The 25,934-nt window shown below is 49.1% G+C and overlaps 1 protein-coding gene across 2 annotated transcripts in view; it reads left to right on the top strand.

Annotated features, from left to right (window-relative positions):
* The window catches only part of SLC22A23 (solute carrier family 22 member 23), a 181,943-nt gene extending 156,627 nt beyond the window's left edge, over nucleotides 1-25,316 (top strand). For both annotated transcript variants that reach the window (XM_049655095.1, XM_049655096.1), the window contains exons 6-10: nucleotides 4,026-4,128; nucleotides 6,111-6,343; nucleotides 8,002-8,034; nucleotides 9,266-9,389; nucleotides 20,828-25,316. In XM_049655095.1, coding sequence (XP_049511052.1) covers nucleotides 4,026-4,128; nucleotides 6,111-6,343; nucleotides 8,002-8,034; nucleotides 9,266-9,389; nucleotides 20,828-21,185 — 851 coding nt within the window. In that variant the 3' untranslated portion in view covers nucleotides 21,186-25,316. The remainder of the gene's footprint in view (nucleotides 1-4,025; nucleotides 4,129-6,110; nucleotides 6,344-8,001; nucleotides 8,035-9,265; nucleotides 9,390-20,827) is intronic.
* The last annotated feature ends 618 nt before the right edge of the window (nucleotides 25,317-25,934 follow it).

Here is a 25,934-nt window from a genome sequence, read left to right on the forward strand (position 1 = left end):
CTGCTGTTCCTCCTCCCCCTGCTCCTCCTCCTCCTTCTGCTGCTCCAACTCCTGCTCCTCCTGCTGCTCCTCCCCCTCCTCCTGCTGCTCCTCCCCCTCCTGCTATTGCTGTTTCTTCTCCTGCTACATCTGCTTCTCCTCTTCCTGCTCTTCCTCCTCCCACTGCTCCTCCTGCTCCTCCTCCTGCTGCTCCAACTGCTGCTCCTCCCCCTCCTGTTATTACTGTTTCTTCTCCTGCTACATCTGCTTCTCCTGCTTCTTCTCCTCCTGATTCTGCTCCTCCTCCTCCCGTTCCTCCTCCCCTCTTCTTTCCCCTACTTCTCTTGTCTTCTCTTTTCTATAACTGATGCTTTCCCAGTTTCACCCGTAATGCATTAACAGTGCACACAAGCATCAAAGCACAGCCAGTTAATCTCACACCCCCATCCAAACAAACACAGATTCTCGTCTGTGTGTGCTGTCCCTGCATCTCTGAGCCTGGGCTTCGGTGCACTACCACCGTCTTCTCCCTGTGCTGTCCTCAAGAAGCACGGTTTGGCCCCTCGCCTGGATCTCTTACATACGTAGAGGTCATGTCTCCTTCTGCGTGTCTGCAAGGACACCTCTCCCTTCTACAGCTGTTTGGGGGGGAGCCAGGACAGTCTTGGTCAGCCAGAGCACTGGACTAGGAAGGCTGCCTGCCCACCAAGGGCCACGTGGGGCTTCATCTGCTTCCTTCATTTGGGCCTTGTAGGGGCATTGTCCCGCTTAATAGCTGAGAAACTGAGGCACAGAGCAGCTTTCCCAAGGAAGCTCAGCAAAGAGAATCAAAAGTGGGATTCTGCCAGGTCTCTCAGACTCCTTGCTGTATCCCAGGTTAGGTTGTGACCAAACATGCAGAGGAGAAGGGGCAGGGAAATACAGAGTGGAGTGGGAGCTGCTGGCTTGTCAAAACTAAATAAGCCCCACTTGGTTTTGTTTTGAAATTATTCTTTCTTTTTTTTAATGTTTATTTTTGAGACAGAGAGAAACAGGGTGAGTGGGGGAGGGGCAGAGAGAGAGGGAGACACAGAATCTGAAGCAGGCTCCAGGCTCTGAGTTGTCAGCATAGAGCCTGATGTGGGGCTTGAACCCACGATCCATGAGATCATGACCTGAGCCGAAGTCAGACACTTAACCAGCTGAGCCACCCAGGCACCCCATTTTGAAATTTTTCTAATGGCTGTGAATCCAGAGGGTCAGAGAGCTTGGGAGGAGAGACAGGGAGAGGAAATGCTTTTATCAGTCATTTCCTTGGTGCTCAGAGTCTGATCAACTTGCACTTCCCCTTCTTACTCTCATATAGCCACGTTCAGGGACTTTAGGACATCCCTGATTTCTGTCTGATGACTAGAGAGACAGAAAGGCCTCCTGTATTCAGTTACCTTAGGGTGTCTCAAAAGTCATCTGATGTTTCTCACAACGCAGAGATGGGGGATTTTTGTCCCAGAGAAACAGACCTAGTGCTGAGGAAGCTTTATGTTGTTATTCATAGGCTGGTAAGGTATGTAACAGAGACAACATGTCAATAGCTCCAGACAGGTTAATCTAATTCCATTTAGAATAATGCAGTTACCCCTGTAGACTACAGTCAGTTATTTAGACCTTGGGCTCTACAGTTTAATCCTATAAAAAAGAAAAATTAAGTCACAATTGAAATTGCTGCAGTTTCTTTAAACATCTATTTCATATACAATAATGTATTAGCAGTTAGGTTTGGACCACATTACAAAAAGAGATTTTAACTTCTGTAAACATGCTAATAGACATTTAAATTTTCTTCTTGGATGATTTCCATGGTGAGCAAGTGTGGCTATTATAGTTGATTCCTGATGAGTTTTATAACCATGAAGATACTAAGATCATTGGATCCCGCATTATCTGTTAACTGTAACATTGCCATGCTCTTTAAAAGTTTTTTAGTGTTTTAGCCATGGGGAAAGGATGTTTGTAAATCAGATTAGTCTATTTTTGCAGAGGGGAAAATAAAGGTTCCGAAGAGCTTGGGAGTCGAGGGGGATCCGTGGACAGACACCCAAAGTGCTAGCTGTTCTGGCTTTTGCACACACCTCAGGCTTTGCACCTAAAAGTGGGAAGGAAGAAAGGTCTGGGAACTCAAGTGGCATGGCATCCCTTTGACATCGAAAAGGTTTTTCCTTCTCCCTTCAATGCCCCAGCTGGTGACATTGATCCAAAAAATGTTTTGTTTAAGTAACTCCTAAAGCCTTATGGTTAAGCAACATATTTCCCTTCAAACTGGAATCAAGGAGGTGGAAGAGGCCCTAGGAAGTGCCAGAGAGCACACCAGTAGCAGTCCCCATGCACGTGGCTGCTGCAGGGTCTGTCCCGAGGTAATTCTGTTTCCTCCAAGCACAGAAGCCCTGCCCTCATTAGATGGGGCCTTCCCACCCATACTACTTGGCTTTGTGTTTTTGTTTCTTTCAGTAAACGTATTTTGCAATAATTTTAGGTTTACAGAAAGGTTACAAAATTAGTACAGAATTTCTGAATATAGTCTCCCCATTGTTAACATAATACCATAGGACCTTTGTCACAGTTGAGAAACTGCCATTGGTAGAGTAGTGTTAACCAAACCCCAGCCTTCATCTGGATGTCGCCAGTGTCTCCATTAATGACTTCCTGTTCCGGGATCCCATCCAGGATCACACTTTGTTGTCATCTCCCCAGCCTCCTCTGGTCTGGGCCTCGTTTCTCATGGCCTTGACAGTCTTGAGGAGCACGGGCCACGCAACCAATGGGTTAGGTCTCCTTTTTCTTGTTGAGCTCCTGAGTAGAGAGAATTACTCCCTGAGGATCTGCTGGGCTAGGAGAGCACAGAGGGGCCTTGGGGGCTGAATGTATGGCATTTCTGCTCGCAGACACAAGGGCAGATCCTGAAGGCTGGGACATTTCTGTGTTTTGACCCTCCCTGTTAAACTGCCAGGTTGACACCTGGGCTTCAGCAAATGTCAATGTGGCATTGGAGCACTAGTGGACTCTGTTCAGAATGGCTTTCAGAGCTAATCTGAGCCTCATGAGGAGTTCTGTCTAATAACTTTGTAGTTGGTCATATCACTCTGAGGCAGAACACTTTCTTGCTCAGCCCCCAAAGACCTTTGACTGTTAACTAAAATGTACATATACACATATGTGCGTACACACATATATGCACTTCTGTGCATACATGCTCATGCATGTGTTTATTTCTCTTTCCAAAGAGATGCACACCCTTAGGGGCCGCATCAGAAGGAGCAGCTACAGCCACAGCCACTGTACTTCCCACCTGTGAAGTTAGGGAGCATATGAGCACATGCTTCTCCTGGTCTCTGAACAGTGGGTGAGGTGGACAGATCAGACTCCACACAGAAAAGAACTGCTTGTTTTAATACAACCTGAACCTGATTAGTGCCTCTGTAACCCGAAATTAGTCCCTCTGTAACCCATTTGGGTTTGTTTGGTTTTTTTTTACATGTTTTAAAATGTTTATTTTGAGAGAGACAGAGCATGAGAGCATGAGCAGAGGAGGGGCAGAGAGAGAGAAGGAGAGAGAGAATCCCAAGCAGGCTCTGTGCTCTCAGTGCAGAGCCCGATGTGGAGCTCAATCCCAGTAACCATGAGATCATGACCTAAGCCTAAATCAGGAGTCAGACACTTAACCGACTGAGTCACCCAGGCACCCCTGTCATTAAGTTTGGTACTCAGGCAAAGTGGAGTGAGTCTACACTCATTGTTTATTTGTATGTACCCTGCCTCACTCACAAGAAAGGCTTTGCAGTGAAAAGGTACACTTAGGGTGTGCCTCGGCTCCCTTCAGGCCCCATGGGGAAATTTGAACGGCAAAGTCGGTGTTTCTGTGAATGCGTTTTCTATCCTGAGAGCCAGACCCTATCCTCTGGCTTAAAGGAAAAAAAAAATTGCCCCTTTTCATGATGCCCCAATTCAGGAACACCTAGGAGGCTGCCTATCCAGGGTCTTGCCGACGGGTCACAGGTTCTCTTTGTCTGCAGAGCTGGAGAAGGAACTCTCCCGGAGGCCCAAGAAGGTCTGCATCGTGAAAGTGGTGGGAACCCGGAACCTGTGGAAGAACATCGTGGTCCTGTGTGTGAACTCGTGAGTCACAAGAGGGACACGAGCAGGGTGGAGGTCAGGGAGAGGCTGGAGAAGAGAGTGTCTGGAGGGGAGGCCGGCAGGGCCCTCCTTCTCCCACAGCTGCATCTTGAATTACAGCCACAACTCGGGGGTCTCTGGTCAGCCCAGGGCTTCGCACTTGGCCACGGGGCCCTGGATAAGTCTGATAAGCCCCAGGGTCGCTGTGTAGACCAAGAAGGTCTTTCCCATCTTCACTCACAGCTCAATAACCCTGCCCTTCCCTAACCACACAGAGTGGCCCTCACTCAGGGTCACAGGTCACCTCAGGTGAGGGAGGATGTTAACTCTCATTTGATGTTAGAGACTATTGGAGGGCAGGGGGCAGGGTTTGCAGTCAATTTTGAAAGGCATCAGGACTCCTGTCCTGGAAAGAGAGAGACCCAGAGTCAGGGCTCTGTTCCTACCATTCCCCATGGCTATTTCTATCAAAGCCACTCCACTTCATCAGTTCTCGATGTTGGGGCTCCTCCTGTCACCCTTGTCCTATAGACAAGGACATGGAGGCCCTAGCCACTCCGTTGGTCAGGGCCGAGCCCTCAGGCTTCAGCCTCCCTGCCCAGAGTCGGCTCCAGACATGGCCACCGTGCTGCTGTCCAGTCTCAGGCAGATGCCGGCTAGGCTAACGGGACCATTACAAATGGAATGCCTTTTCCAACTTTAGTTTGAAAAAAAAACACAAATTGTAACATAGAGGAGATGCCAAGTTTCTATTTTAATGCTTCTTATTTGGGGAAAGGGGGATCAATCTCTTTGACCTTGTTATCTTAAAATTACCTGTTATGATCCGAAGACTTCCTTCTTACCAGAACAAAAAGATGATTTCTCTGAGACCTCTGTAGGCCAAGAGACAGAGAAAGTCATCTGGGATCCCCAGAGATTAACCGAATCTCCCCAGTTACAAGATTATAAAGCGACTGCCCCAGCAGGTCCTTTGCTGAGTACGTCCCAAGTGGAAATGAGTTCATTTGGCAGACAGCAGCTTCCCCTGTGGGGGCAAGGCTCTGCCGCAGTTGACCTTGATGCATGCTCACAGTTTGATGAAAGCACTTTGATTTCCCCAAAGCACGGAAGTGGGGGTTGGGAGAGAAGGACATTTGTCACTCTGGGGTGGGTGCCCAGCACTGATGTAACAGATGCGCTCCTGCAGCACTGCCCATGCCCTGAACATGCACTTGCAGCCTCCCAGGTGCATGAGTGCATTCGTACCCCCATCTCCCCAAGTGGACATCTGTCTGCAGCGGGTGGGACACACATTTCCCAGCAGGTTTATACGAGCCTCCCAGCCTCTGGAGGCGTTAGAGAGGCTTGACCCAGGGCAAAGGGAGGGAAACGATGATAAATTAAGAACTGAAACAAAGTCTCTAAAACCAGGTGTGTCTTCATTTGGCCTGACTTCCTGCTGGCTTCCCCAGGGTGTGTTTGTCAATAGCAGCAGGAATGGGTTAAGCAGGTAGTTCTCTGGGTGGATCCCCAAGTTTCCAGAACCCTGAGCACTGAAAGCAGAGTCAGAGGTTCAGATAGGCAGTATGTCTAGTAACCTTCTGCAAGCTGCTTACCCTCTTTAAGCCTTTTTTCCCATCTGTAAAATGGGTCTGACAGCAGCTCTTATGGTGCTGACATGGGATTAAGTGAGTTAACGAATGGGAGCGCTTTGTCTTACATGTTGGATCCATTTGATGGTGTTTGAACAGAATGTCTCACCGCTTTCATGTTCACACTCTCTGCTAAAGTGATGGTGAGGAGAGTGATCAGGCACCCCCATGAGAGGGCTGCTGCTGTCCTTTCTCTGAAGTCTCTTTGCATTGCACCCCATCAGACATGCGGTCGTGGTAACAGCATGTTCTCTGTGATGTGTTGAGCTGCATGTCTGTTTCCTGGTCACTGAGCCCTTCTGTCCTTGTACGCCTGCACACCGCCCCCCTCGGCGTGTGCGTCTCCCACAGGCTGACGGGGTACGGGATCCACCACTGCTTTGCAAGGAGCATGATGGGCCACGAGGTGAAGGTGCCGCTCCTCGAGAACTTCTATGCCGACTACTACACCGTGGCCAGCATCGCCCTGGCGTCCTGCCTGGCTATGTGCGTGGTGGTCAGGTTCCTGGGGCGCAGGGGAGGGCTGCTGCTCTTCATGATCCTCACCGCCCTGGCCTCGCTCCTGCAGCTTGGGCTGCTCAACTGTGAGTGGGGGTTGGGGGTGCGGATGGGCCACGGGGGCAGAGCCTGGGGGAGGGGAGCTGGCCTGTGACCAAAGGGTGTTCAGCAGAGCTGGGGGAGACTTTAGGAAGTTTTCTGTGACCCAAGCTATTATTCCAAAGCCAACAGCTTGAGGGAAGTACCTTGGGAAGGACAGGTTTTAACTGGAATATCCATGGTGACTGTCCCTGAGTGCACTGTGCCTTTCCCCCTCCTGCCCCAGCCCAGCCCCCGGGCTTCCACTTGGAGCCTTCCTTCCTGGGTTCACCACAATTCCCTGCACGTGAGGCCTTCCCAGTCCTGGTGGACATGACTTCACTGACGGCCAGACTGTTTCTTTGTGACACATCACATGACCAGAAGAACAAAGCACTCTTTCATGGGAAACAAGGGGGACATTTGGACACCCCTACATCGGGACACTGCTTGTCAGCAGATGTTCCCAAGTTTACCAGCTTGCGTTTGGGCCAAAGAATTCTTCAGTAAATGTTAAAAATAATTTAAATGAAAATGAGGGAATCCATGTAGCGCCTCCCAGCTGTGGGAGGCGTACTTGGTACAGCTCCTCGTGCATGGAAAAGGCACCAGGCATCTCTCTCTGACCTGCCCAGAGCGAGACACAAAAGAGCCGGGCAGCTGAGCCTGCTCTGAGCAGGCGCGGTCCTCCTGGGACAGGCTGGGACACTGCAGGAAACAGATGCCACCGATCATCCCCCAGCTTCACAAGGAGAGCCAGGAATCAGACTCACGACTGTCCAGGTGCAGTGGAGCTTCAGGGAAAACAGCCTTCATGTCATCCACGCTGCGAGAGTCTGTATCCAGAACAGACGGAAAAACTCCACACTTTCTCAACCTCATTGTGCAAACTGGATTAAAGAGCAGCTACTTGCAAACCCAGGAGCCCTTTCTCTAATTTGGTCACATCCTCATGCACTCCATATCTCAATGGGAGACTGGTCTTATTGTCAGCTGTGACCAATAAGGAAATGGAGAAGTGGCAACTGGCTCCTGACCATCCCATCCCCTTGTGCAAGCTCATGAGCTTTGGGTGACAGCAGCAGCCCCTGGGAGTGTCACAGAGGCCCTCTTTGTCCCTGAGCAGGAATGTCCCAGGCACTCCTTGCACACAAGTAACTATGAGCATCAGGGCTCGGAGCTCGCAGAAATGCCGCCTGACGGGTCTGCCCCCGCAGAACTTGCTGCTTCCTTGAGCACAGACCAGCAGTGACTCTGGGATAATTTTTTTCACAATGAAGTTAACCCTTTGGCTTGAGGTCTAGAAGGTGTGCTAGAGTCTCTGTTCTGAAGAGTTCCATTTTCTCCCCACACTTGGAGGCCAGAACGGTTTTAGCCCTCTCCCCTCCAAACAAAACGAGTTTTGTTTAGTCAGGTGCTAATCCCAGTGTCTAGGGACTCTGTTAGCCCCAGGTCTCTGTGTCTCTCTAGCACTTGGCCCCTCCATGGGTGTTGGTTCTGCTCCCCAAGTGGGCCTGGCGGGCTGGCAGTGGGGCCAACCCAGACGTGGAGGGGAGTTGGCTTAGAAACTGGTCCCATGGAAAAGCATGGTGACAGCTTTGTACCTAACATGCTTTCTCTCTCCCCTCTTTACCCACCTTCTTCACCTTCGTCTGCATGGGCCCAGTGATTGGGAAATACAGCCAGCATCCAGACTCAGGTGAGCCCCAAATGCCTGTGCTGGGCACATCACCATTTTTTATTGCACCCAAATACACGTTTTCATAAAGACTCACAGACCTGTGGTTTCCCTTCCCTCTCTCTTTCTCCTCCTCTCTTCCTACCCTTCAAGAGTTGCAGCTGAAGTTGGCCGTAGGTTGGACACTATAAGCATACATTTGTATTCTCTACTCCCTCTTGCCTCTAGAAAGAGCACTTCGTTTCCCCGTTTGCGCCCGGCTTGCACGCATGGCCTCATGTCTTCCGCCGGCATGGGCGGTCAGCGCAGGGCACCCTGGTGCCAACGCAGTGCTGCGGGCTATCTTTCGGACAGTGCCTGGGTGACATCAGAGAACCCCAGGGAGCATTGGAGGCCTGGCTGACTGTACTGCCTGGGGAAGCTGCTATCCCCCTTTGTGAATCGTGAAAGCTCACTGCTCTTGGCCATGGGGATGGCAGAGCAGGTGTCCCGCATCTTGCTGGTCACACACGCCTGGCCTGACCCGAGCCCATGCTGCCAGGGCTTTCTGCAGCGGGCTCCCTGAGTTCGTAATGCAGCCTTGCAGGGAACTGAGCTGTGCCCCACGTGTATGACCCCAACAGCATGCCAATGCCCTGTGCTAGATGATGCGTGGGTGTGTGGTCAGACTCTGGTGCCATTTGCAAATGCCTGGATGGATTAAGTCTGACCCTCTGGGCTGTAAATTCTTCTGTTTGGGCTATTTGAGTTTTTATTCCCTTAAATCCAGCCTAGTAAACCCTGTCCTGTGTACTGGACGGGTCAGCCCTGAGGCCAGAATAGCAGAGACCTTCTTTCTCTGAAAGCTGGAATAGAAGGGGTGTTGCTAGAGCACCAGGGAGACCAGCCTTCCCCTCTTTACCCACCTTCCCTCCTGCCAGGCCCGGCTTGTGGCCTAAGGAACTCTGGCAGAGTCCGCGTGAGCTCTAGCATTTGAGGCCCACAGGAAATCACGGGAACCCCAACAAAGTCTCCACCAAGAGCGTCTGACCTCTTACACCTGACGTGCTCCTCGGTCTCCAGAGGGAACTGAGTGCCCTAGTCTGCACTTCTACTCGGGAAGGAGGAAGACCCTTCTTGTGGTCCCAGGCCTTCCTCCCACCCCTGTCCCACTGCTGTCTCTGCACCCCTCCCCCACCCCCTGCCTGCCGTGCCAGCCTCCTTTTCCCTTCCCTCCTGCCCCCCTCACTGTCTCCCTCTGATTCTCCTTCAGGTATGAGTGATAGTGTCAAGGACAAATTCTCCATCACGTTTTCCATCGTGGGCATGTTCGCCTCCCACGCGGTGGGAAGCCTCAGCGTGTTCTTCTGTGCAGAGATCACCCCCACAGTAATTAGGTACGTAATGGGAGGTGCCCCCCCAGGGCATCTTCTTCCTAGGACTCCGGAGAGGGCGGGAGGTTTAGCAAGGCTTGTGTGGAACGAACCAGCATCAGCTTTGTCCCACCCTGGCCTCCGGATGAGGGCGTGGCTTGTGTGCTGGACCTGTCAGGGCTTCCGATGGGGAAATTTGCCCTGACTCTGAGGCAACTGAGAGTCAGCCGAGAACTTGACCCTGGGGTCCATCCAGGCAAGGAGCCTGAGGTACAGGGAGCAGGGACCTTTTCAGGGTATAGGAAGCTCGTGCTTAGCTACTTTTGTTTTAGTTCACAAGGTAAGGTTTGATCCTTTCTCGTGCTATGCCCACATAGTGGTACATGGATGCTCCATGATGCTATTAAGATCACAGCATAATAAAAGGGTTTCCCTTCATTTAAAAGGGCATCACTAAACTACAGAGTCGTGTCATTTTCCTGGTAATTACTGTTTGTGACTTATGGAAGAGCTCATCTTGATTTACATCACACTGAACTTTGCATGGGAATATCATTAGCATGTTTAACACACATGCTTTTTGAAAAATATAAATTGTGAATAAATCAGGCAGTTACTCAGCCATGAATTAAAATGCAGAAGTCAGCTTGATGCCACCCATCCACCCTTACTTGCCCACATGAGCAAACAAGTGGAGCCCAGTACAATTCAAGGCAGGACTTGTGCAGACTAATCATTTTAGCCCCTCAGGTGCTGCATGGGGCTCTGGGAGCAGACAGGCAGGTTCATGGACTTTCTTCCTACATTTCCACGAGTCATGCTGACCAGAGAAATTTCACATGACCTCATTTTGCTTCATTCTCCTGGATTATTACAATACATGCCAAGGAACTGTATATTTAAGAAAAAAGCAATTAAATGCCAAGTAATTCATCCTGTTCCAACCCTCTGCTAAGCCAAAGTGAAGAGCCTAAAGCTTATTTCATGCTAGAGGTTGCAAAATGCCTTAGGCGGACAGCATCTCCCTCAGTGTCCTTTCTTTACCTAAATTCCCTTACTTTACGAAAGAATGCAGCAAAGAGGGTTCTTTCATTAGTGCCCAAGTCAAGGTTGGACCTTCTGGCTTTCCAGCTGGCCTCCCCGCAGATTTGTGTGATTATGTATCGTTCTCTGGGAGCGGCCAGCTACCCCTGAACTCTGGGAGTTGATAGACCTCATTAGTCATTGTTAGATTTTGCTTAACAAGCTAAACTGAAGGAAATACAGTATCCTTTTCCTCTTTGATGCAAACCTGGAAAGATTATTTGGGAATACAAGTTCAACAAATATGTTCTTAGATTCGGCTTGCCAAGATGACAAACTGGAAAAAATATTTGACCTTTGGTGATGTTTTTGTACTTGCCGAGGATGAAAGGAAATCAAGTACAAAGGGGGTCTCAGGCCAGGAGGGAAGAGTTGCTGGTGTCATTCCCTTACCCTTCCCTTCAGAGTCTCTTTTTTGCAAATACACTCAGGGACAATTCCCATGGAGTCCCTGGACAATAATTGGCCTCCCTCCCCTCCCCCCACTTTACAAAGATAAATCCAAGATAAACTAGGATGAGCGGCTTGGGGTGTGTGAGCTTCGTTTGTTTGTTTGTTTGTTTGTTTGTTTCTTTTTCTCATTGAAGTGTCATTGATATCCAGTGTTATATTAGTTTCATTTTTCTTCATACTAAACTAACCTTTTTTTACAAGGCTGTTATTAAAAACATACCTTCTGAACCAGAACAGTAGCCAAGGTTAAGATGCCAGGATTAACTAACTAGAAGCAAATAGGAGGGTAAGAACTTTTTTTGAACAAAGGCTTGTGGAAATCCATTGTCCAAGAATGACGGAGACTCAGGGCACCTCTTGCTTTTTTGGCTCAGGTCACAATCTCCGGGCCTTGGGATCAATCCCCACCTTGGGCTCCGTGCTGAGCATGGAGCCTGCTTAAGATTCTCTCTCTCTCCCTCTGCCCTTCTCCCCCACTCAAGAAGTCTCTCTTTCATTCCCTCTAAAATAATTTTTTTTCGTTTTAAATTAAAAAAAAAATTGACAGAGACTCACTAGAATCTAATGAACTGATTAATACCATTGTTTCATGAGACTCCATCCAGACTTTATATTACAGAGAAGCACTTCCCTCCGACCCAAGCGTGGTCCACATGCTATTCATTTATCATCAGCTGATGCAACAAGTTCTTGGATTCTCTTCCAAAGGCTTCAGGAGTTACGTGCCTCTGCAGGCAGACAGGGACGAGAGAGAGAGAGAGAGAGAGAGAGACAGAGACAGAGAGAGAGGGAGAACGAGAGGGAGAGCAAGCGAGAGAGGGGAAGACCTGTCTGCAGCACCCTCTCCCCTTTGGCTTGGTGAGAAGTGGCCAGGGGCCCTGGTTGGTCTACAAGCAGTTGGTGGCTTTTTTGTGCAAGATCATCTTTTCCATGCAGTGTCCATCTGGAAGCTGCAAGTGGGAGCCCCTGAGGCCTTTGCTGTCTTGCTCACCCCTCACAAAAGGGATCAGTTAATAGAGGAGGCAGGCACTGGTGATAACAGGCCCATTTCATTTTCCAACAATTCCACACAGATTCCTCAGAGCCCCTGGGCCTTGGCTGTTAATTCTCTGTTCTGTCTGAGCTTACCTAATCCTTCCTAGTGTCTTCTCCTGCTTTCCTCCCCTCCAGGCTATCTCACCCCTTTCTTCTAGAAACTTCTTTCTTGGAACTTGCCTTCTTGGAGACCTTCCTTCTGAGTAACTCCTCCCTAAGCCCACGTCAGGATTAAGAACCTGGGCCCTGATGTCCTCCTCTCTAAAGTGCCTCAAGGACAGAGATGGCCTATGTGTAATGTGACATCTGGAGTCTGTTTAACCTTTCTAAAGATTTGTGTCTTACATAATCTACATACATACATATATTACAAATGCTGAGGACCAAGGAGCCAAGGCACACTGGCTAGTTCAAGAGCAGGGTGAGAACAACCAAAGTGCAGAGGATGTGGCCTAGAGCCTCAGACTCGCATCTCCAGCATGAGGAAGGAGTGACATGGAACTGTGTGTGATCCCAAGGGCTGCTTTTCTGGGTGGCCTTAGGCAAGTCCCTCTGCCAGCCTTCATTCATCTCTTTTGCCCTAACATGAAACTCGTTATGACCGCCTTATTATTTGGCGGGGATGCTGAGGGGAAAAAGGATATGTAGAAAGGATCCAGCCTCAGCAGATGACAGTTGATATTATTAATTATTCCTACCTGAATGTTGTTGGCAGTTATATTTATTTCTGTAAGAATTGGCACAAATTTTTGTTTATCCTTGACTTACAGAAATAAAGACAAACTAATATAAAAGAGGAAGTGAAAACTGGGAGGTTTGTTCTGTTTAAATGCAAGATGCTGGGATTCCAGTGTTTAAAAGCATAATTTCAAGATTCTAGAATTCTTAATTTAAGCTTGCTACTTCTAACAGTTGGCCTGTGTATTACTCTTTATATCTTTAATTTAGATACTATTACTAGTAAAATAAAAGCCACTGGATATTAAAATGTTTCTGCTTCTAAAGCATGGGGAGGCAAAATTTGCCCCCTGGTTCTCTTTCAACTGTAAATTGAGGTGGCCGCCTGCTGTGATATTTAAACATGGGCATATGCTGCCCTCTAGTGCCAATCGAAAGAAAAGCAAAAAATGCACAAAGTCAGCATTTAGAAGAGAAAAATTAACGTAATGTTAATAATGACCCCATTCTCTAAACTGAGATTTCAGAAAAACAACACCAAGCCAAAAATGGTATACCAAATTCTTCCAAAAGCGTCCCTCACCTTCCTGTGTAATTTCAAAGTATCCTTGATAGAAAACCAAATAGCAAATTGCTTTCATGGAAAAAATATATAAAGATATACTGCATATTATATATGCACGTGGACTGCACCTTATATACACACACATATGTAGATACTTTTCTTAAATGAGCTGTCTAATCCTACCATAAATCAAATATATATGGCAGGATTTATTAACATTAATATTACATATTTTTATATTATGAAGTAAGACTTTCATCCCATGCCAACTTCTCTAACGGTGAATCTGTGAACCCCCTTCCTTGTGGGCCTGTGTCCTCTACCCTCCTGTATATAAACTCATGTGTGTACTTCATTTGCACTAAGCAAGTTAAGTCTCTCTCACTGCTAGTCAGTGCCGTCCACACTTAACGACAAGAAGGTCGGGCAGAAACCCAGAAGGTTTCAGAGAAAATGATGTCTCACTGGTATTAACAGCCCCAAGGAAACACACCCATTACCCCCAGCATCCAGTATGTCCCTTGCAGCATCCTGTGGCTTCCAGAGTGGCCAGAATTATCAAAAAGACTGAGTGGCTATTTTGGGTGTTCATATTATCCATCTTACAGATGGTTTTACTCACATCACCCTTCATAATGGCTGTCTATATTTAACCTACCCCATTCATTTGGGTGAGCTGACCTTCCTACCTAGGAAGCCAGTATAGTCCACAAGCATCCAATATTTATTAGGCATAAATAATACGTGCCAGTTGGTATTCTAGAAAATAATCCTTGCCCTTGACAAGCTCATAGACTAAATGAAGATGGTGGGCATATGAGGAAATACTAACAAAAAGGTACAGAGTGTCTTTAAAAAGTGGTCTGGGACTCTGCCTGGGAAGGAGGTTGATATCTGGAAGATCCTCCCCTCTCCAAAATATTGCTATTCCTTATTTGTGTCCCCTTGTTGGCCCAGTAGCACAATGGTGTGACTATTCCTATAGTACATCCGGTCTCTCTCCCTTGGTGAAAGGCTTTCTTTCTTTCTTTTTTTTTTTTTAAATGTCTGTTTATTTTTGAGAAATGGAGAGAAAGAGAAAGCAGGGGAGGGACAAAGAGAGGGGAGACAGAGGATCCAAAGCAGGCTCTGTGCTGACAACAGAGAGCCAGATGTGGGGTTCAAACTCACGAACCCACAAACCGTGAGATCATGACCTGAGCCGAAGTTGGATGCTTAGCCAACAGAGCCACCCAGGTGCCTCTGGTGGTGGAAGAGTTTCTAACTGGTGACACATCACAGCCTGGTGAGAGCAGGCTGTCTATTTTCTTCCATAGCTAAGGCTAGGAAATTCCATCACTCACTGAGTGTATTAGTTATCTATTGCTGTGTAACAAATTACCCCCCAGAACTTAGTCGCTTAACACAGCACAGGCTTGCTGTCTCACAGTTTCCGTGGGCAGGAGTCAGCAAGGCCTAGCTATGTCCTCTGCTTCAGGATCTCCCACAGGCTGCAGTGGACCAGGGTAGGATCAGTCTTCAAGCTCATTCAGTAATGGGTAGATCTCTTAGTCTGTTGGGTCTGCTAGAACAGAATACCACAGACTGAGTGGCTTATAAACAACAGTAATTTATTTCTTACAGTTTTAGAGGCTGGAAGTCCAAGATCAAGGTGTCAGCAGATTTGGTGTTTAGTCTGATTCCTGGTTCATTGATGGCCATCTTCCCCCTGTGTCCTCACATGGGAGAGAGGTGAGGGAGCTCTCTGGGGCCCCTTTTCTAAGGGCACTAATACCATTCATGAGTGTCCCACCCTCATGACCTAATCAGCTCCCAAAGGCCCCCTCCTAATACCATCACAATGGGGGTTAGGAATTGGGGGGTATAGACATTCAGACCATAACAGCAGGATTCAGTTCCTCTCTGGCTATTGGACCAAGAGCCTCAGTTCTCTGCTGGCTGGAGGTCACCTTAGCCTTGCTGCCTGGAGTGTAGCAGCATAATAGCTTGTTTCATCAAAGCCAGCAAGAGAATCTACTAGAAGTAAGTCTTTCATAACCTAATCACAGAAGGAACATCTCATTACCTTTGCCATATTTTACTGGTGAAAAGTTACTGGGTCCAGCTCACACTCAAGGTACAAGGGTATGAATGCTTGGGAGGTGCGAATCTTTGGAGCCACTTTAGAAATCTGACTGCCATGCAGAGGGATACCAAACTGAGTTCACCTGGTTCCTGCCCCTAAAAACCACTAATGTCTGTTAGAGACACAGACACAAACACAAAGGAGTCTTTGAGCTCTGTAAGGTGCACCGAGGGGAGGGAGGACGGGGCAGCTGGGCCAGAGCACTTTTTCGGCTTGGTCAGTCTGTGCTCTGGAAACTGCCGGAACTGTGATTTGCAGAGAGACAGTGGCCCGGGAGGAGGGATGTGTGTATCCAAAGGAGAGGCAGGAGGGAGCAAGTGTTCATTCCGAAGGAGCAGGGAGCCTGGGCAGGGGTCCCTGGGAGGAAGAGGGTGGGTGGGTTTGAGGCAGCTTTAAGAGGCGTCCTTTGCAGGGTGTGGGTGGGAGGCCAGGGGGAGAAGGAAGAAGGACCAAAGTGGCACCGGCATCCTCTGCCACCTGTGGGTCTCTCATCCCTGGAGGCTCCGGTGGACCCATGAGAAGGGCTCATGCTGTCTTCATCCCACCAGTTATTGAACTTGCTCAGCCCCAGCTGGGCCCCTGCTGTCAGGCTTCTCCCCAGCACTAGCGGGACAGACACCATCACCCGAGACCAACCCACCAATCTCCCGGTCTTCCCTTCACTTCCTGCTCTGTGTCACTTGTTGAATATTAACGCAGCAAGAAAGAAGTTAGAAATACACCAATATTTCTGCTTTGTGAGGAGAAGGGAGAAGGAGCTTAGACAGCTGGGAATCAAAACAGCCAACGTGTACTCAGCACGTCCTGTCCCAGCAATAGGGACACAGTGCCCCAGCTTTGCCGATGCATGACTTCTTGTCCCCGTTTCAGATCCTCCCTGAGGCTCACAGAGGTGAGGCTGCTCATGACAGAGCCAGAATTCTTACCCGGGGCCCACCGGCTCCCAACCTGTGCTCTTAAATCAGTGCATCTCCAGCCTGGGGAGCAAGAAAGGTCTGTTCGGCAGCTGCTCTGGCCTGGCCTGTGCGTGTGGGCCAGGCGGCTGCCCGTCCTCACAACCTCTACCTGAACAAACCCCAGTGAGCCTCTCTGTGCCAGGCCCAGGGACCGCAGGGGACGAGACTTGTCTCCTTCCAGAGCAACGGATGGGGAGACCATTTCCAGCTGGGGAACCAGCAGAACTGAGCAGAGCAGAGGCGAGAGCCTCACAGAGGGAGTGGGGTCGGGGGAGCCAAGGAGTTCAGGGATTGGGGTGCAGGGCCAGGGGTCGGCCAGAGGCCAGCGAGCATATTCTAGAAAAGTCACTTGTCAGCAGTGAGGAAAGAACCCGAGGGAATAGGAGGAGGACACAAGATATGCCAGTTAGGGGGGTGTGACCCAGACAGGCTGAACTTGGCCATGGGGCTTGGCCATGGGTTGGACAGAAGAGGCTGGGAAAGGGAACAGACTCCCAGGCTCCAGCTCTGTCCTGGGGGCCGTGTGCTTGGTGAGCCGGCAAGCGGTGTCACCCCACCCCCACCTTGGCCTCAGCACAAGGGACATGAGGAAACCCCTCCCGCGTGTGAAGGTACAAGACCGCTGCTCATTTGGGGCTGAGAGAAGGGAAGGGAGAAGTGTCTTCTCTTGTTATGAAACATGACAAAATGGGGAAGGGAGACTCACCCACTGTCCCACCCAAGCACAGGATTGCCATTCTTCTGTTCCATTCTTTGTTAACGTGTTTCTTTACGTTTCTTTTTCTCTTTTTAAAAAAATTTTTTAACATTTATTTATTTCTGAGAAAGAGCGAGATAGAGTGCAAGCAGGGAAGGGGCAGAGAGAGGAGAGGGGGACACAGAATCCGAAGCAGGCTCAGTGCTGACAGCAGACAGCCCAACGCGGGGTTGGAAACCATGAACCCTGAGATCATGACCTGAGCCAAAGTCAGATGCTTAACCAACTATGCCACCCAGGTGCCCCAAAAAGTGTTTCTTTTCTGTGCTCCTTCCTGTCTTGGCTGTAGAGTTCTGATATGTCTGCTTTAAGGTGGCACTTAGGTACAACTGTCAACCTGGAGAGCCCCAAGGCGCCTGCCCTCCCTGTCGGAGTCCCCCTTGTTCCTGTCACTCCTGCTCATCCAAGACTGGCCAGCAGGACAGCAGGAGCTCGTCCCACTCACTGTTGACAGCAAAGGCTCCAGGGAGAAGGAACCGGCTGCTCAGCCACCTGAGCCTGAGCAGGGGTGACAGAGAGGGGCAGCCCCTGGAAGCTTTGGGGGTTTGTGTCTGCAGGAGGACCCAGTCCCCACAGCTGGAATAATTTGGGGTGTTTTTAACAGCTTTATTGAGGTATAATTTACATACCATATAATCCGTCCATTTTAAATCTACAATTCAATGATCTTAGTGCAGTCGCCACCATAAACCCAGTTATAGAACATTTCCATCACCTCCAAAAGTTGTCTCCTGGCCCTTTGCAGTCCGTCTCTGTCCCCACTCCCAGCCCCAGACAATCACTCATCTTTCTGTCTTGCAGATTTGCACCCCCCTTGCTTTTTCTGGTATTTCATAAATGGAATCACACAATCAGTATATTTTTGAAACTCACCCATGAGCACCTGTTGCACCTCACCCCCTTTCTTCCTGTCGAATACTGTTCCGTTGTGCATGGCGTGCCTTTTTTTGTTTATCCAGTCACCTGTGGACGGACATCGGGATTCTTTCTGGTTTTTGGCTATGATGAATAATGCCGCAGCAAACCTTCGCTTCTAGGTTTTTGGGTGGTCTATGTTTTCATGTCTCATAAGAGTGGAATTGCTGGGTCATACAAAAGTTTATATTTAATTTTTTCACCAACTGCCAAACTTTTCCACAGCCGCCACCCTCCTTCCTCGCAGTAGGGTTTGTGGGTCTCATCCTCTCCTCAGCCTTGCCAACACAGGTTACTCTCTGCCTTTTAGATTCCTGCCGTCCTAGTGCGTGTCGGTGAGGCGGTGTCTCATTGGGGTGGGGATATCCATGTCTCTAATGGCCAGGGATACCATACACCTGCTTGTGGGCTCCAGGTGTTTTATAGTTTGTATAGTTTCTCTGGAGAAATGTCTGTTCAGATCTGTGCCTCATTTATTACATTGGGTGTCTTCACACTAATGGTTCTTTATATATTCTGGATACAAGTCCTTTATCAGACATGCTCAGTAACCGTGTTCTCCCAGGCCATGGCTTCCATTTTCATTTTCTTGAGAGTGTCTCTTGAAGGGCAGAAGTTTTTTATTGTGATGAAGTCCTATTGATCATTTTGTCTTCTAGATCCTGCTTCTGATTTCACATGTAATCTTTGCCGCATCTAAGATCACAACAAGCTTCCCTTATATTTTCTTCTTAAAATTGTTGTAGGGTTGGGGCACCTGGGTGGCTCAGTCGGTTAAGCATCCGACCTCAGCTCAGGTTGTGATCTCACAGCTCGTGGGTTCAAGCCCTGCATCAGGCTCTGTGCTGACAGCTCAGAGCCTGGATCCTGCTTCCAATTCTGTGTCTCCCTCTCTCTCTGACCCTCCCCTGCTCATACTGTCTATCTCTGTCTCAAAAATAAACATTAAAAAAAGTGTTCTAGGGTTAGCGCTTATACTCGAGTCCTCAAATCCATTCTTTGTTAACTTTTATGCGTGATATTACATAAACACCCAACTTTGTTCTTTTGCATGTGGATTTCCAGTTGTCCCAGAACCATTGTTGAAAAGACTCTCCTTTCTCCATTGAATTTGCCTCTGTCAAAAATCGGTTGACTGTAAATGTAAGAGTTTTTTCTTCTGAACTCTCAGTTGTTCCATTGATCTATCGACACACCAATAAATACCACACTGCCTTTATTACTAGAGCTTTATCCTAAGTCCTAAAATTGGGAAGGTAAGCCCTTGAATTTTGTTACGTTTCAAAATCATTTTGGTTCTTCTGGGTCCTTTACATTCCCATATAAATCTTGGGATCAGATTATCTTTTTTCTGGAAAAAAAAAGTCATCTGGGAAGTTGATAGGGGTTGTGTTGCATCTATACATTCCTTCTAAGATGGAAGAATTGCCATCTTGACAGTATTGAGTCCTCCAAACCATGAACATGGAATGTCTCTTCATTTATTATATATTTTTAATCTTTTCTCAGCAATGATTTATAGATTTTGGTATACAAGTATTGCAATTTTTTTGTTTTTATTTCTAAGTATTTATTCTTTTGATGTTGCTATAACTGGAATTTTCTTAATTTCATTTTCAGCTTCTTTGTTGCTAGCATGTAGACGTACAGTTGACTTTTGCACATTGGTTTTGTGTCTCATCCCCTTGTATGTCAGTACTTTTGTGAGTTAGAGCCACCTGTAGTGCCAACCAAGAGAATCAGAGGCTCCTCCGAGAGCCTGCTGCAGGGGCCTTCTGCCCAAGCACATCCAAGAATAAAGGTCACTTTACTAAAGGGTGGTGCATAAGCTCTTAAGCAACTCCAGTGAAAGTTCTTCCTTAAAACAACTGAAATCCACATCCCTGTACCCTCTGCCCACTGGTCTGGATCTGCTCTCTGAGACGACCCCTTCCTTGAGACAAGACTGCATCCATCAGGCCCCTTCATTGTAGCTCCAGTGCAGAGACCAGACAGCCCTCCCTGGCCTATTCACTGCAGGGCCCAGTGGGGCCACGACTTCCTGTCACCTGAATGTCATGGTCCCCTTTACTGCAGCCCGGCCCTGCACTGCTTTCTCGGTGGCCACATGATACCTTATCCCCCAAAATATGCTTTTATGTCAAAGGAGAGATGTTGGAGCTTTGACGGATTTTAATGTTGCATATCTACTAATCTCTCTAGAACTTTTGGTAGGTTCCCTCAAATGGCAGAGGAACGGAGATAAATGGCACTCGCTCTAGGCTTACATTTAGGACTTTCTGAGCTCAGTGCTGCTGTGAATTTCTCTCAATCACAGTGTAAGGTTCCTGGTATAGTAGCTCCCCAAGCTGGGAATGATGGTACGGTGTGCAACAATAAATAACGACTCATGGTGAGAAAAATTATTGTCCTTCAAAGTATCTCCCAGTCTCTCTAGTTATGGCCAGAGAAAATCTGTTAGTGCTGGTAGGTCTATATTACTCTCTTTAACCTCTGTTAATCCACCCCCACCCCTACTCCCCAGTTTCTAAATGAAGAGCAAACCTTGGGAAAGACCATAATTTAATAATACTTTGTTTTTCATTGCATATCATTTATGGCAAGTGGTACTGGTTTTCCATTTACATAGTGTTGTGAAATTGCCTTTCAAAATAAAGTAAAACAACTTGCGCTGGTGAGAAAAAGTATTCTCTAGAGGTGGTACAAAGCCGGCCAAGGCGAAGGTGGTTTGGGATATCCATCATGTGGGATACACTGGGGTGGTGCCATGAACTTGCTCCGTGATCCTGCCCAAGCGTGTCCCCTCCCTCCCCCACCCCCCACAGAGTTGCCGTGCCCTTCCATGGCGGGGTGTGACTGTGGACACTGACCGCGTGTGCTCGTGCTGTCCTGCAGGTGCGGCGGGCTGGGGCTGGTGCTGGCCAGCGCGGGCTTCGGCATGCTGACGGCGCCCATCATCGATCTGCACAACCAGAAAGGCTACTTCCTGCACCACATCATTTTTGCCTGCTGCACGCTCATCTGCATCATCTGCATCCTCCTGCTGCCTGAGAGCAGGAACCAGAGCCTGCCCGAGAACATCTCCAATGGGGAGCACTACACACGGCAGCCGCTCCTGCCGCACAAGAAGGGGGAGCAGCCCCTCCTGCTCACCAACGCCGAGCTCAAGGACTACTCTGGCCTCCACGACGCAGCCACCGCGGGGGATGGGCTGCCGGAGAATGCCACGGCCAACGGCATGAAGTCCATGTAGCTCTCAGCATGGCCTTCCCTGAAGGGGGGCGCTGTGGGCTCCAAGGGTTTGGGGCTGTTTGGGCACAGGTTTACAGACCAGGGACCGAACACGTGGCTGGGGGCAGGGAAACCCTAATTCTCCTGCTGATGCCACAGATGATAAGACTGTCAACTGGTGTGGGGAAACTCTGTCTTTCCAAGACTCTAAGGACCGTGTTTGAAGAAGCAGACTCTTTGGAAATAACCCTTTGGACTTTCTTTTCTGCCATGAAATGTTTGTATTTATTTTGGTCATTTTTACAAGAAGCACTTTATTCCCTTTTCCTCTGATCTCGAAACAGAACCACCTCCTTCGGAAGAGGGACACGGCCACCAAGGAGGACGCTGTAGGCAACCAGCACAGCGGTCCTGGAGGTTACACACCATCCTTGCCCAGCACCCCACAGAGGAGCCAGGGGTCGCTCCCTCTGGGCCCGCTCCCCCCAAGGCCGCCTGCCTGTGTGCAGACTGACCGGTCGTGGAGCATCTCCATGACCACATTGTAGACAGAGTGAAATGTAAATGATTAGGTTTTTGCTAGAGAGTCTGTGTATGGTTTTTAAAGGGTTTTTGTGTGTGTGTGTTTGTGAGGTAAGAGCTTCTGTTCCATGTGTTGGGGGAAAGCAGCTCCCAGATGTCATTAAAACCAGCTTAGTCTTTCCTTCAGGATCATCCTTTCGTACTTGACGCTGGAAGGTGTCTGGGGAAAAGTTTGGACATTTCACCAGAAATCCTAAACAATGAGTGGTACTACAGCCACAGTTCGCTGACGCAGGCTTGCCTGGCCGAGCTCACGACGAGCAACGGTGTGGAGATGTGAGACATGTTAACATGATCAGGAATCCTTCCCGGGTTTGGCTCCACCAGGAAAGCGCCCCGTTCACACTCAGCTTCTTGGCCAGTGCAACTTGAAAACATGGCTACTCTCTGAACTGAAAACCACTAGGGACATAACTGAAACAGACGCCTGAGGCAAACCCACAGGAGCGAGGGGTGCTCTCCCAGACACAGCCCGTCACCCACATCTCGAGCACACACCACCGCATAGATATCACCAGCCCGGACGACTGTCAGCTCTCACTGACCTCACGCTGAGAGACTGCGAAGCCTGTGGGAGCCGCTGCCCCCTCCAGCCTGCCTTTGCCTGCTTCCTGCTTCCTGTCACTTCCGTCAGCACAGAGGGGGGCTTAGGGCGAGGAGTGGGAATCTCACAGGTGAGTCCACCTGACCTCCAGCCTCTTTAAAGCATCAAGACCAGTGGAGAGAAAGCAATAACTCACCAAAGTTCAACACCCATCCCCGATAGCCAAGGGTTTTCATTGTGTTCCTCATTTTTGTCCCAGACAGTGAAGGCTTCTTCCTGCCTTTTCCAGGTCAGGCTTTCTCCATCTGTCTGGGGGTACTTCAGAGGAACCTTGGAGGGCCTCCTCAAGGACACCCAGGGGGCCACTAAGAAACAACACTGGCGCAGGCAGGCACTGCCTTGTAGCAACGCAGGCACCCGATTTTTTGGACAGCCTGGGTTCTTTCTAGAATTGTCCACCTCTGCACTCTGTGAAATATGTCTTTGCTGTGAGCTGTGTTCTTCCAGGGAACTTGTGGCCTCGAGTCTGTGAAGCAACTAGGTGACTTCCAGCTGACAGCTGCTAGAACTCAAAAGGGCCAGAAAAGAGATTGCTATAACTTCCCCTTCTCCCTTTCCAGCTTTCCACCTGGCCTATTCTCAGTCCACCCACCTCTCTCCTCCAAAACTGCTAGACCCCAGTAGGAGCCCTCGGATGTGATAAAAACATTGCTGGGGAGGTGAGCAGACTTGCAGGCATGCGTGATTCCAGGGAGTCAACTGCACTGTGTCTGACTCATCACTAGTGCCTGGGGTGTCCAGCCTGCCTGCAAAGGAGGCCACCTGGGAAGCAGGCTGCCTGGGAAGGAAAGCCATCTGGGAAGGAGGCTGCCTGGGAAGGAGGCCATCTGGGAAGGAAGGCCACCTGGATGGAGGCCGCCTGGGATGGAGGCCGCCTGGGAAGGAGGCCACCTGGGAAGAAGGCTGCCTGGGAAGGAGGCCGCCTGGGAAGGAGGCCATCTGGGAAGGAAGGCCACCTGGGAAGGAAGCCACCTGGGAAGGAGGGCCTCCTGGGAAGGAAGGGCGCCTAGCAGTCTCTCCCCATTTCTACCTGCTCTGAGCCCAGCTCACCCAGGCCTTCCTTCATGTCGGTTAAGTCACTTTTGTTCCATGTTTCAATGTTAGTCTGCATTCACCTTAATTTAAAAAGAACTTTCTTTACATCTGTGCAGCCTTCACGTGCCAAACTTGTGACATACCTTTTGCCTTTTTTAGAGTACTTGCTACAAAGCCACCTGGCAGCAAGACCCATTAAGTCCAGGCAGCAGTCAGGCCACAGGGCAGCTGGGGAGGCGGGAAGGAGCCAGTGAGGTCCCTGGGGCTGCTCCTGGCCGGGTACATGTCTGCATCCCTCACCCCAGCCCCGGGACACCTTGCAGTGCTGGGACAGCCCCCTTGCTGTCCTGCAGGACTCGAGCGTGTTCTCTCGCTGGTCACGTAGACCTTCTGTAAGAAATGTACTGAAGCTGTCATGTGCTGCCAGTAATCTCTATCCAGGAAGGCAGAGGCGAGGCACAGCACAAAGTCCTGTTCCTTGGTCTCTGAGCTCCATCTGACGTGACAACTACAAAAACTAGTCCAGTAGAGACAGCACTGTCGCTTCAGCGATCAGGACTAACTCATCATCCACTAGAAGAGAAGCTAGCGTGAGGACTGGGCTCTTGGGACCAAAGTCTGGCAGATGTGAAGGAGGCTGTCTTGCCAACAATCAGTGAGGTCTCAGCAAAGAGGTCCCACAGCTCTTCTCTCCCAGCAGCCTCAGGGTTGGGCTGAGCTCCTGTCCTGTTGCTGGTTCAGCTTAGGGATTTCTGAAGCTCTTGAGGAATGCCTTTACGAAACGGAGCCAAAGCAGAAAAGCTTCCGTGTGGGCTGAGCACTGGGAAATCCCGTACCAAGTGAGCAAGGCAGCAGGGGGCCCACCGGAGCCTGATCCATCTCTGCATGGGTGGGGGCTGAGGCCACCAGCTCCCTGGCACCTGTCAGTAGTGTTTGAACTCCTCGGTCCTGTTTCCTTCGTCGTTAGTGAGGAAACACTTCTCAGGCACCTGCTATTCAAGTCCGCCCTCCCCAACACCTCCACCACCCCCACCCCCCACTGCCCGGGGAGACATCCCAGGGTACGTGCTCCAGCTCTCCTCCTCCTCTGCCACCCACTCGTGCATCCTGCTATCCTATCAGGGAGCTGTGATCCCCTTTCAATAAAAGTTATGCACAAATGTGAACACTTGAGACAGGGCTGGATATTTCATTTTGTTCTTTTCCAGAAGTCAACAAGAACACCACATGCACTAAATAGCACCAAGACAAATAGGAAACAGTTTTAAATGCTTTGTTTTCTAAAAGAGTATAATCACTTTCAACTAGGGAAAAGGGGCTGGTAAGTTGGTTTCGCCACAGAACAGAAAGAGAGCAAAAATAAACCTCGTAAAGGAAGTAATTGCACTCAAACATTACCACTTCCTAGAGCCAAACAAGAAATGACTGAAGTGCCATTAAATGAATCGTGTGACCATCGCATCGCCCAGCCCCTAGGTGGTGCGCAGGTGCACGCACATGCTGGGGGAGCCCACACTTCAACTCTTTTAAAGGACACCTCACTTTAATGTATTGTGTGTTTTGGAAAAGCAGTACAGTGTGTTATGTCTAGTGGGGAATACTTCCCTCTGTCCTTCCTGCAACCCCAACATTTGAGGTTTCTCTGTAAGAACCGTGTTACTGTACATGTCGACCGGGATTACTCTGGAGGTGCTCATTCATAGCACAAGCCTAAATCGGGTTCTGAACTGTCGTTCAAAGCTAAACGTCTGCATGATGTCACATCTGTTGTACCTTTGGGGAAAATTTGTATGTAAATGTACAGAAATAAAAATGTTGCCCCATTAACAAATTTCCACTGGAATGTCTTCCCTACCTCATCTGATGGTATCCAATGAAGGGCATTTCACAACCATTGACTACAAAGTAATAAAAACTCTACCTGTTTATGCAGCTCTCACTGTCCCTACTTCAGCGCCTCTGTAAACCGAGTCTTTACTCTCACCCTGAGGGGACAGCGGGTGGCCTCTTACCTCGCTTGCAGGGTCCTAGTCTTAAAAGGCAGGCAGAAGCAGAGATTGGAGTAAACACAAACTGTTCACTTAGTGATATTCTCAAACCACCTGAGAAACGGGAGCCATCAGGAAATTGGAGAGTTCTTTTCTCTTGTGTGTCGATGTCCTATTCTGTGGCCGGACAGTCCCTAGAGAGGTCAAGAAATGACTCTCTTACACTGTGATTCTGGGAGGAAAGACTGATAACCCAAAACTCTCTTTAATGTAGTATTTTTTAACAAGAAAACACTATTTCTTTAATAAAGTATTTATACCAAACTCTTCTCTCCATATCCCTGATTTTGTGTTACTTACTCTTCTTAGACAGGGGCCCACTGTGCTTGCAACCTACCATGTGGCCGAGGCCTTTGACATTAGCACAGGAAGTCTGCAAAGGAGGCAAGTGTCTTAAACCCCAGATCGGCTCCTCTCAAGTGCCTTTATGTCCTGGCCAGAGTGTACCCACCCCTGGTTGCCTACTAGCTCAGTACGAGACTTTTGCCACTGCATGAAACAT

The sequence above is a fragment of the Panthera uncia genome, assembly GCF_023721935.1.
Source record: "Panthera uncia isolate 11264 chromosome B2 unlocalized genomic scaffold, Puncia_PCG_1.0 HiC_scaffold_25, whole genome shotgun sequence".
Classification (NCBI taxonomy): domain Eukaryota; kingdom Metazoa; phylum Chordata; class Mammalia; order Carnivora; family Felidae; genus Panthera; species Panthera uncia.